We start from the raw sequence: 12,677 nt of genomic DNA on the forward strand, positions 1-12,677 counted from the left end.
ATATTCTTATCTGATTGGGGACCCAAAACCACTTTTCCATTCCTCATTAAAAGTCCAAGACCAATAGTTTCACTCACAGTACCTTCACTATCTTACTGTTTGTTCACTACTTGTGTTTATAAACATATCTAGATATTGATGTTAAGATACATATGTACATTTAGCTATTTGCACTAATTTTACCTTAATTGTTATAAAGCTAAAATAATACTTTGGATTTTATTTAGTAGACAAGCCACTATTATAAGTGAATTAAAAGTACAAAACCCAACAAACATACCTTTGTGTGGTCCACTAATTATAAGCAAAATTCCAAACATTATTAGCTGTTATCAAAATTACAATACCACCTAGATCTAATAAAACAGAACAATCTGTTTGAACCGGGAGAGGAGAACTTTCATAGAGTGTTCTCTCTCATATAAATTCTTAATGGACTATAAAGAACTCTAAAGTGGTTTTAGATTTGAATTCAATTGCTCAAATCCATAACAGACTTCCAAGAAGAATTTGAACCAAAAGACACAGGGGACCCACCAGCAGTGCACAGTCCCACTTTGCCATCATGGATACAAGATAAAAAATGCTAACCCTCTTACTAAGAACCAGAGGGGTGGGTAAGCCATATTTACACTAGGGTAGTTCATGCTCTATAAGCACAACATTAAATCATGGAAAGATTTTCTATTGTAATTTTACCTTGTGATAATTTTACCTTGTGATAAACAAAAGTAGTTAACAAATTTATTAAATGTCTTGGGTTCTATGCCCACACAGGTGACAGACAACAAGATCAATCAGAGAGAAATAGAGAAAGAACAAAAACAAGCAAAGACACAATTTACTTAAGCATAGAGGTTTTTATCACCCAAGCAATCTATCTACAGAAAGCAAAAGCATCCAATATTTGCTGCATTCACCTTACCCACTAAACCTGTAAGACAGCTAATTTTTCCAGAAATAGACACATTACTGTATATGCATGGATATTAGGTCTAAGTGCAAACACACCTTATTCATATTCAGGTTCCCAAAGTTATATTCATTGTTCTTTGCCAAGTAAAGCCTTCTGCCCATAGGTACCTGCATAATTTCAACATTAATAACGTGCTAACAAATTATTAATGAGTGATTTTATGTTGTGCTGAGGACATATAAGAATTATCTATGAAGATACGAGAATTTTAAAACTCATAAAATACATAAGTCTGTATATCTATTAAGCAAAATAAGTTATCTTCAGAGATCGAACATGAAGTTATAATGTGTATATACTAATATGTGAACAAAATGTATTTGTAATATATTTAAAATATTTATTATCTTTAAATTTTTTTATGTATTGATTTTCGAGAGAGGAGAAGGAGAAAAAGGGGAGGGAAGGAAGGAGGGGGGAGAGAGGGGATGAATAGATAGAAAGAATGAGAGAGAGAGAGAGAGATCTGTTGTTCCACTCATTGGTTGATTCCTGTGTGTTACCTGACCAGGACTGAACCTGCAAACTTGGAGTATTGGGATGACACTATAACCAAATGAATAAGCCACCTGGCCAGGGCAAAATATTTATTTTTAAATCTTAAAACAAGTTAACTGACAGTATAGTTATGTAACTGTCTTGGCAATTTCTTTTTAAAAAGTAAGTATATAAATAGGAACAAATTACTCATTCTGGTTATTAAATTATTCATTCTTCTGATTACATAAATAGCAATTATTTGCCTCCCATAGCTTTTAGGGAAACTCACACATCAGGACAGAATAGGCACTCAATATAAAATTTTTATATTGAATTAAACTGAACTATCCTAATACAAAAAGATTTTGATTATTCCTGATGAGTTAGTACTATGGATTTCTATTTTCTTTATATACAAATTTCATCACCAGTGTGTTAACATTATACCTTGCATTATTGTATTTGGGGATCTTCCTAGCTGTGTAAACACTACTCATATGGTATTTAATTATAACCAGTTCCTCCAACAAGGAAAAAACAATGTTTTTAATTTCAATCTATTGCATCGAAACCTTACATCACTATAAGTAGTGGGAATGACAAGAGAAATGAAACCTCAAACAGCAGTCTTGTGTTATCTTCCCCTCATACATAGTTCAGTGACATACCACCCTTCGGTCTTCTCAGATTAGCAGTATGACAAGAAAACCAAGTGGCGTCAGATCTGGGTTCCAGCCTAGATAGTGGGCTCTGCTGCTGATCAAATGAAAGTTCCAGGCAGCAATTTGTGAAATAAGGGCTTGAGCTGGCTCATTGCCAAGATCTCTTTCACCTCAGAATTCTATGTCCCGTTAAACAAAAGATAATGCTCCAAAACATCATTTTCCCCTTTATAATATGTCACAACAAGTTAAGTTTCAGGGACAGGAACTACAAGCACATGAATGAGGAAAATATTTTTGCATAAAATTTCAAACAGCAGCTGCTGCAAAGGGCAGGCCTCCACCTCAGGCAGAAGTAGCAATAAAGTAGCAGAAGTCAATGGCACATTGACTCACTGTATTACCTTAGTGCATTCACTTCTCTGGATAATTTCCTTACGTTAGCCTAAATTATGAGCAGAGAGCACACAGGCATTGGGGGTCAAGGAACAGCAGAATAGCCAATTTGCTTTTCCTGCCCTCCTCTGCCCTACCTCCTACTAGCATTTATTGCTAGCCTACTTTACTCCCTCAGGATGGACTAACAGTGCAGCCACAGGAGAGTTACTGTTGCAAATAGCATGGCCAGAACAGCCTTGCTGAGAAACTGACATTTAAGCAGAAATTGGGAAAAATTAAGGGAATGAGGCAGGTGGACACCTAGGGAAGAGTATTACCATCAAAAGCAATAGCAAAGGCCGTGGGATCCACAACCCTAAAGTGCATGCTCATTTAATGATGAGAAAATGGAAGCTTAGAAAAGCTGAGCACTCTGCCAAAGTCACACAGCTAGTATGTGACATGGCCAGGATCTGAAGCCAGTATTTTACCAAGTCCAGGTTATGCGGTGGTCCTGCATATGAAGTTTTAGAATGTGCCCTGGGAATTCTGATGCGTGCCCTGATTTGAAAACTCTTGTCTGTATTACAGTGTCTCATGAAAACCTACCACCCTTCTATTCTACGGCAGAGTCATCTACTGTAACACTCATCACAGTGTTCTGTGAGCCTCTTTGTGCATCAAACCATGGTAAAAAGGTAGCAACCAGCATAGATAGAAAGATAGCTGTACTAACACAACTTGATGGAATGAACTCTAACAAGCAGTTGTGTGGGACGGGGGGCCAGAGCCTATCCCAGATTTAAGGATGTTCTGACAGTTTCCTTTCTAACAGCACTAGCTATGCCCCCGCCCAGTCCTAATTTTCCTACTCCACTCACACCTCTCCGTCAGGCTCCCTGGGATCCAAAATAAATAAAAGAATGAGCAAGGACACAAAACAACAGTCTTCTCCACTGTCTGGTTTTTTAATAGGCCACCCTACCTTTGCTATAATTACAGAGTAAAGGGCCATACTGCGTTACAATTTTATTTTGTTCTATAACTGGGTTATTCAGGCACTAACCAAATGTTTAACCTAGGGACCTGCTCTTCCTCACCATAAGCATAAGCAATTCTCCCAATACATTTAGTCACCCACCTCCCTCCCCTCAATTAGAGCAGCCACAAGAAGTTTAGGCTTCCTGAAGAGAAATATGGGAATTAGTGCTCCAGCTATAAATTTCAACTCTCAAGACCAGCCAGGAAAAAACCACTGGAGATGACAATGTTTTAACTAAAGTTAAAATTGCTCAGTCCCCTTACCAGGAGCCACTCTTTAATTCCCAAGCATGTTTTTATTCCCAGCTTCATTCCCTGAACTGGTTTTCCTGTCTCATCTCTCCCTGATTCTATATTTGCCTAGCCACTACACTAGCTGCTTGGCTCACCATGAACCCTGCTTCTTGCCTAGCTTTCTGAACTGGAAGTACCACTATGAGGACAATTTATATGCAGCTCCTTTGTGCTTCCATGTTCAGAATCTGCTAACTGGCCCCCCACAACCAGAATAGAAAAGTCCAGCTCCCACTCACTTGGCCACATCTCAATTTACCAGCTGAGCATTTATGCTTCCTATGTCATGAAACCAAATGAAACAGATAATTTATATAGAATAGAAAAGGAAAGCCATGAAGATATTAAAGTATTAGAAAATTAAAGAAAAGTATATAATTATTCAATTTGAATAAGAGAAAATTGAATGAAGATAATTTTCTTTATTTAACTCATAAATTCATAAATTCAATAATGTTCCTCACCACTGAAAAGGAATTTTAAAATCCTACTAAAAATGACTTCCTCTCTCTACTAAAGATACAAGGGGAAAAATAAGCTTAAGAAGAAACTTAGATACGTAGAGAAAGGAAGTTCTTAAGGTATCTTACATTAGAATTATTACTAGTAGAGATAATCATTTTCTTGAATGGTCCTTAAAACAAATTGTAGAATGTCAAGATCTGCATTCCAGGCCTATACTGGCCAGTAACCAGATGTGTGGCTTTGAGCAGGCAACTTCATTTATATTAGTGAAAATTATATTAAATTCTTCCTAAAATTTCTTTTAACTCGAACATTTCATGATAGCGTAATTTTCATTCTTTGAAAAAAATAAAGGCAATTCCAACATACCATTGTGAGATGAAAGGAGTAACACGGAACTACATTTACTGTAGAAAGATCTAGTCCAAAACTGTGACTTCAAGAGACATAAAATTATCAAAGCAGTCATGAGGAATGGTAGAAAAATCAAAGACATGAGAGTAAGGAATGCTGAACAGATAAATTTGAGACAGAAATTAATTTTAAAAACCACTATTATTTACACAGGAAAAAAACAAAACAAAACAGTAAAACAGGCTCCAAAACATTTCCCTATCAATATAGGCAACACTATATATTGGATAATTTGTTCCTACTTAAATGACATCATCATGCCAGGTTTAACTTCTTTTAATAACTAGCAAATTTCAGTCATCTGTCACTTTCTCCCACATACGATCAAATCAGCCTCTCAATGACCTATACTTCATGAGTCACAATTTTTCTGTTTATGATTCAGAAAAATGTCTTCAGTCAGTATTTCCCAGACTGCTGTGGGTTTATTCCAAGAACCAATTTCATCTTCACTGGTTTCCTACAGGAAACCAGACCAACTTCCTATTATTTTATTTTTCTTACTTTTAGCATACCATAGCCCACATCAAATTAATGAGAAGTGAGAGTGATAGAAGACTTTATTCTGTGCAAAGAGAAGCCAACACAAACAATGCCCAGTCTAGAAGTCATGGATTCAAAATTAAATACAAAATGTGCTAATATTAGAACTTTCTTTCAAAAGAGTTCCAAACCAAATAATAAGACATGTATTTTATTTAACCTTATTGCAAGCATTCCATTGCCAGAAAGAACTTCAGTTTAAAAACTATTGTCTACAAATGCAATAAATCCTACAAAGCTAATTAACATACAGAAATTAATTAGAAGGAAAAAATGTGTATTTTCCATCCTAATACCTAACAAGCTGCTAGGAGAACAGACAGACAACTGCAGCTCAATGCGCAGAGCTTAGGAGTTGTGAGGGAACACAGCAATGTCTCCAGAGCAGCCTGGCAGTCTGTCATCAACAGCTGCCATCATGCCGGCCTCTGCCCCACACCCACTCTTTCGTGACTAAGAATCAATCTGACATTAGATCACAGCAGAAATAGTGGCACAGTCCATGAGCTTTTAAAGGAGATTCTGACAATGGCTTATATTCATACTATTCTCCTAAAATAGTAGGAGTACCCAAGAAATATTTATTCTCATGGACTGCACACCGCTTAGAAGAAGATTTCTAAAATGTGAAGAATCATCGTATAAACATACAGTATATCAGGTTGTCTTTAAATTCTTTCCATTCTTGTCACTGCTGATTGTAAGGATATGGTTTTAGGCATTAAAAGCTCACACAGTCATAACTGGCAGAGAAAAGGGTTTTACCACATTAGACTCTAAAGCTGATACATTAAATGAAGAAGGCCTAAGAGGAATGCATTAAGGCACATATATAGGGTGGGGCAAAAGTAGGTCTATAGTTGTGAGTACATGAAACAGAGTTTATTCTTGTATTATTACTTATTAGTTATTGTATTATTTATTTGTTACAACTACAAACCTACTTTTCGCCATCCCTGCATTACATATGGATAAACCAAGAAACCTGAAACATTACATCAGTAGTTTGCAAAGTGAAGTCCCCAAACAAAGAGCAATATTACCTTGACAGGTCCTAGAAATGGAAGTTCTCAGACCACACTCTAGACCTAATAAATCAGGAACTCCGGGGAAGCAAGCTTTATAAAATTCTCTCTCTTCCTTATATCAATATATTTCTAGAAAAGACTTCACTCAATTTCCATTTCCCTCAAAACCTCCTAACTTCTAAACCCCCAGCATTCTAGCTAACTCTTCTTTCATATCATTAAAATGATCTTTTCTAAAGTCACAAATCAACTCTAACCTAACTGCCAAGGCCAATGACTTTTTCCTGGCCCTTACTCTCCTACTCTTCTCTGCACTATCTAGCACTGCTGACACCCCCCCCCCCCCGCTGCTTGAAATGGCCAATGTTTTTTTCCTTCTGCGACACAATTCTACCATCTTACCTCTCCATCTCCCATTTCCTGTCATTAGTAATTACTCTTGTTCCTTCCACAATATAAATATGTGGATGACGCCAAGGATCAATCTTCAGTCTTCTACTCCTCCTTTTCTAGCTGTTGCCTTGGCATCTCAAGAACTTCCAGAGCTAAATTTACATCTCTGTTCCCCATATCTCTTTCAAACTTCACAACATATTTTAAACTACCTCATGACCTGCTTCACCTGAATGTCCTTCCAGTACTGCCAATAGAACATTTCCAAGAGGGAACTTCTCATTTCCTCTACCTGACTCCAACAGCTCCTCTTTGTGTACATGGCTCACTGGTCACTGAAGTATCACTTTCTCTCTTTCTCTGGCTCCCCATATCTCGCCAGCAAAAGGGTCAGCTCTGCCAAGCATCCAGTTTCACCCTCAGCATTCCCAATTCTAATGCCACCATCTTCATCTAACAATTCCCGTCTTCTGAAGCCCTACCTCAAAACTCTCAACTATAAAACTCACCTCTGAATCTATTTTTCCCCTGTTCAAAAACATGTGGAAGCTGCCCAAATGCAGCCCAACTTCCTACCTAGCCTTATCTCAATTTCTCCTCAAACTTTTTGCTCAGCTAATCTAGAATGGTCATCACATTGCAAGCATGCCCCAAGCTTTCTCACTTCTGATTCTAGACCTTATATTATTACATTCATTAACTACCAGTTTCTACTAACTTTGTCTATAAATTTCCTTCCTACACCTCCTCAATAACTTGTGTAATTCCCTCAAACCAAAGTTTTCTTTCAATCACCTCTAAAGACCCCCAAATTAGTAGCAGCCTCTGTCACTTGCCACACACCACCCCATGAGAGCTGAGACCCCCGGCAACAGAAATGCGTTTGACACATCTTTGTGTCCTCCACTGTCCTGTGCATGCAAATATTTGTTGAAATGGTGAATGATCTTATAAGCAAAAAATCATATTCAATTAACTACCATTCTGCCAATTAACCAGACATTGGGAGCAGGTGAAACACAATAAAAACAGGCAACTTCACATACATAGCAATTTAGAAGGAATCAATTCAATCTCCTATGCTTTCTATTCTTCAAGTACAATCACCCCAGAAGGATAACCAGGTACTACTAGGCTCACTTCAAGTTAAGGAAAGTATATTGAATTGTTTGAATGACAAAAACATTTTGGTAGTGGGAGAGCCTTCTATAAATAAATCTTTATAAAATGTCCGTCACCTCACACCACACCAGTTTATAGCTTTTAGAGATGATAAACTATCTACAATCCCAGAGGAAACATCTTAATCTTAAGGAAATTAAATAGCAGTGCATTCATTCCAAAACACTGTTTTGTCTGGAAGATACTCTCATGGTTGGTCAGGAAAGTCAAACAGCCAGATAAATTATAATGTGAAAGATGGACTGACTGCTTCATTTAGGGGTAAATAAAGTCTTCCTTCTTAGAGTGATAAAAAGTCACCATTTCTCTATAGGACAGAGGGGTGATAATTTCTCAAAATATGGTGTACATGATACCCCTTCAAAATGGGAAAATACATTTAGAATCATTTAGAAAAACAGCTCTGCTGTAACCTTGATAACTTTCACAGGTCAAAGCTTAAGCTTGGATATAACAGAATCATCAGCGATTAAGAAAGGAATTGATTTTTTTTTCTGAGACATCACAGGAGGTATCTTTGCTGATTGATATATAGTCATCCTTCAAAGTTAATAATTATAAGATCTACACTCAATTTTTACATTGAATTTCAGTAACAAAACTTGGCTTATAGCTCTGGCTAGTGTAGCTCTGTGGATGAGCACAGGCCTGTGAACCAAAGGGTCATCAGTTCCATTCCTAGTCAGGGCACATGCCTGGGTTGCAGGCCAGGTCCCAGGTAGGGAGTGTGTAAGAGGCAACCACACATTGATGTTTCTCTCCCTCTCTTTCCCTTTTCCTCTCTCTAAATATAAATAAATAAAATAAAATAAAATTAAAAAAAGAAAAGCCCTGGCTGGTGTAGCTCAGTAGATTGAGCGCGGGCCTGCGAACCAGACAATAGCGGTTCGATTCCCAGTCAGAGCACATGCCTGGGTTGCAGACCAGTTCCCTGCAGGCCAGTTCCCAGCAGGGGGCGCACAAAAGGCAACCATACATTGCTGTTTCTCTCCCTCTCTCCTTCCCTTCCCCTCTAAAGATAAATAAATAAAATATTTTTTAAAAAGCTAGGCTTATAACTATGTTTCTGTATGTTCTATGCCTGCTTTCATTTGATCCAATTTATAATTTCTACCTTAAAATATCATATATAGAAAACAGGCATATAGCTTCCATTTTGCCCAAAGTTGAGATATGAAAAAATAGAAAGTAAATAACAAAACACCTTTAATACCTTCTGAAATAATGGTGCTGAATTCATTCATCGAACAGTAAAAAATACTTATAGATTTTATGGACTGTTTTAGAGTTTATTTGTTTTTTTTTTCAAAGCTCCACTAACTTCCCTAATTGAGTAATTATCTAAATAGATGTAATATCACCCCTAGCTTCAGATTTTACTCACTGAAGTAAGCACTAGAATTTAGCAACAAAAACTTGAAATAAACAAACTGTTAGAACACTGGGGACAGGCTTCTCAGGTTTACTGCAACTTATTCCAGAATTTAAAAAAAAAACAAAAAAAACCCTAAAGACTGGTAGATAGACTACCAAATAATCTGAATATAGAAAAAGAAATCAATATTAGCTGTATCATATTGAGGAAACAGAAGGTTAAAAAGTTTTTCTTGAAATGCTTTTTACTTCATATAATAAAAAAGTTAATTGTGTTAATTTAACATATTATTGAAACTCAAAAATATTATTTTCCCCAGTCAGTGATATAACCAATACCAAAAATTAATATTCAAATATAAGTTTTATCGAATTACATTTTAACAAAACACTTTTTTTGAATTTTATTGATTATACTTTCACAGTTCACCCAATTTTTCCCCATTTGTCCCCTTCATCCAGCACCCCCCACTTGCTCCAGTGACTGATTCCCTCCTTCGTTCATGTTCATGGGTCATGCATACAAGTTCTTCAGCAACTCCATTTCCTATACTTGCTCTTAAAATCTCTGTTGTGTAACTACCAATTTGTACTTCTTAATCCTTTCAGCTTTTCTCCCATTTCCCCAGAACTTCCTCCCAACCAGCCACCATTCCAACGTTCTCCATATCTGCAATTCTGTTTCTGTTGTGCTTTGTTTGCTTAGTTTGTTTTTTCAGATCCAACTGCTGATAGTTATGTATTTATGGCCATTTTAATGTTCACAGTTTTTATCTAATTCTTATTCTTAAATAAGTCTCTTTAAAATTTCACATAATAATTGTTTGATGATGATCAACTCCTTTACCTTTACGTTTACCTTGTCTGGGAAGCACTTTATCTGCCCTCCAAATCTAAAGGATAGCTTTGCTGGATAGAGTCATCTAGGTTGTACATCCTTACTTTTCATCACTTTGAATAATTCTTGCTAGTCCCTTCTAGTCTGCAATGTTTCTTTTGAGAAATCAGCCAACAGTCTCACAATAACTCTTTGTAAGTAATTATAAATTTGGCACTTTAATTATGATGTGTCTTGGTATGGTCCTTCGGGACCAAGGGTATGGTATAATTGGATATAACTTATTTGGGACTCTCTGTGCTTCCTAGACTTATATTGCTATTTCCTTCAACAAATGGAGAAGTTTTCTTTCATTATTTTTTCAAGTAGGTTTCCAATTTCTTATTCTTTCTCTTCTTGTTCTGGCACCTGTTATGCAAATGCTGGAACACTTTAAGTTGTTCCAGAGGCTCCTTACACTCTCCTCAATTTGGGGGGATTCTTTTTTCTTGTTGCTGAAGGATTTGATGTCTTTTTCTTCCTTGTGTTCCAAATCATGTTTTGATTCTTGGTTTCATCTACTCTGCTGTTGGTTCTCTGTAAATTGTTCTTTATTTCAACTAATGTCTCCTACATTTCTGATTCCATTAATTTTTTATGCTACTGAATTATCTTGAGCATCTTTATTGTAAGTGTTTTGAACTGTGCATATAAGATCGCTTATCTCCATTTTGTTTAGTTCTTTTTCTAGAGTTTTGTTCTGATCTTTCATTTGGGCCATGTTTTTTTGTGTCCTCATTTTGGAAGCCTCCCTGTGCTTGTTTCTATGTATTAGGTAGAGCTGCTTTGACTCGGTGTCTTGGTAGTGTAGCCTAATATAGTAGGTATCCTGTAAGGTTCAGGAGCACAGCCTCCCATATCCCCTAAGCTGGGTACTCAAGGTACACCCTCTGTGTGGGCTGAGTACTTCCTACTCTTTTTGTTGATTCTGACTGCTGTCAGGACTGGCTGTGACCACTGGCCAGCAACCACCTCCCTTCATAACTTGTGGAGGTGGCTGGATGGTGGTGTTCCTACTTGGTCTATAAGGGTCCACTGGGTGTTCAGGCTCTGGGGTTTCCCAGGTGGTGTAGGCCAATGTGAGCACCACCTGTGTTCTGTCTGGGACCCTCTGGTGTAAACTATAAAGCAATTAGCAGATAGCTGCTGCTAGTACCAGGCCTGTGAGAAGAAGGAGGGCTGGGTTCAACTGTTGCTCCTTTGAGCAGATTTAGGAAGGTCTGAAGCCTGAGCCTAGCCCAGCCATTCATATGGAAAAGCCACTGTTATCAACTTTGGTGGGCCTGTAAATTGGCTGGGGCACAGCCTTAGCTAATAGTCAGGGCAGGGTTAACCATATTAGCCAAGTTGATAGACTCAGATATGGTGCAGCCACTGTGGCTCTGTGTGGGAGAGGGCTCAGAAAAGGCACAATGGCTGCTGTCTGCAGTTCTGTCTGGGAGGAAGCTGTACCCAGATCTTGCCCTTATGACAGACACTTTAGTTCCTTCCTGTACACAACTGGTGCCCTTCAAGATGCTGCCCTGGTGTCAGAGCTCAGACGGAGTGAGTCTGAGTAAGTCTGTGTCAGGGCCCTCCAAGAGGAGATGCCTGAGAATCTTGCAATTTCTGCTGGGCCACGCCCACTGTTTTTTACAGCCAGAAGTTATGGGGACTTATCTTCCTGGCACTGGAACCCTGGGCTGGGTGTTCTGATGTGGGGCTGGTATCCTTTGCTCCCAAACTATTCTTCTATTTTTTATCTACCACACATGGGTTTGGGACCAGTCCATAATGCCTCTCCATGTCTCCAACCTCCACCCCTCCTACTGTCTAGATGAATGATTTTTTAATTCTGTAGTTGTCAGACTTCCATACAGCTCAGTTTTCTGTCTATTCTGAGTAATAGTTGTGCTGCAGTTTGGCTGTAATTTTACCATGGTTATGTGAGGAGGTGAGTCGAATTTACCTTACACCTCCATCTTGCCTGGAAGTCTCAAAAACACTTCTTTACAACATAATTTGAAATGTCAGAAAATACTCAAGTGGGGCTCACTATTACGTTGGGAGCTGCTGAAAGATCAACCCAAAATAAATTAATACTGCTATTTTAATGTTAGCAGTAAGACTGTATTATATCATTCAATAACAGAGAATGTACTTTTAAAAAATGTATGAGGATTTCTATTGGAATTCATTAATACCAATATTGATGATCATATTTGAGGACTATGGTAGCATTACTGTATTAGGAAACAACAGACAAAAAGTAAAATTCAGAATAACTCAGGAACACAGCCAAAGAAACCACAATAATAAAAATGGCTTACTTTGACATGGCTCTGGGCTCCAAGATTGTAGATCTCTGTAGGCTTAACTTCATTAATGATCTTCACAAGGCAGGTACTGTCAGTGAGATCACCATAGTGCAATTTCATATCTTTAGGATTCAAAAACATAGCATTAGATAAAAGAAAATAACATAAACCCAATTTTCTAAAATAGTAAAATTGAAATGCATATTCTGAAAGTCTAAAAGCCAGACTGGTTCTAGAGCAGCAGAGTCTTAAAAACTCACTGAAGTAGTAAGA

At 37.6% G+C, this 12,677-nt stretch overlaps 1 protein-coding gene across 1 annotated transcript in view; it reads right to left on the reverse strand.

Annotated features, from left to right (window-relative positions):
• Positions 1 to 12,677, reverse strand: part of GMDS (GDP-mannose 4,6-dehydratase) — a 711,168-nt gene that overhangs the window by 543,916 nt on the left and 154,575 nt on the right. The window contains exon 4 of the mRNA XM_037128689.2: positions 12,417 to 12,526. Coding sequence (XP_036984584.1) covers positions 12,417 to 12,526 — 110 coding nt within the window. The remainder of the gene's footprint in view (positions 1 to 12,416; positions 12,527 to 12,677) is intronic.

Source organism: Artibeus jamaicensis, unplaced genomic scaffold (genome assembly GCF_021234435.1).
Source record: "Artibeus jamaicensis isolate MK-2021 breed Jamaican fruit bat unplaced genomic scaffold, CSHL_Jam_final contig_594, whole genome shotgun sequence".
Lineage (NCBI taxonomy): Eukaryota > Metazoa > Chordata > Mammalia > Chiroptera > Phyllostomidae > Artibeus > Artibeus jamaicensis.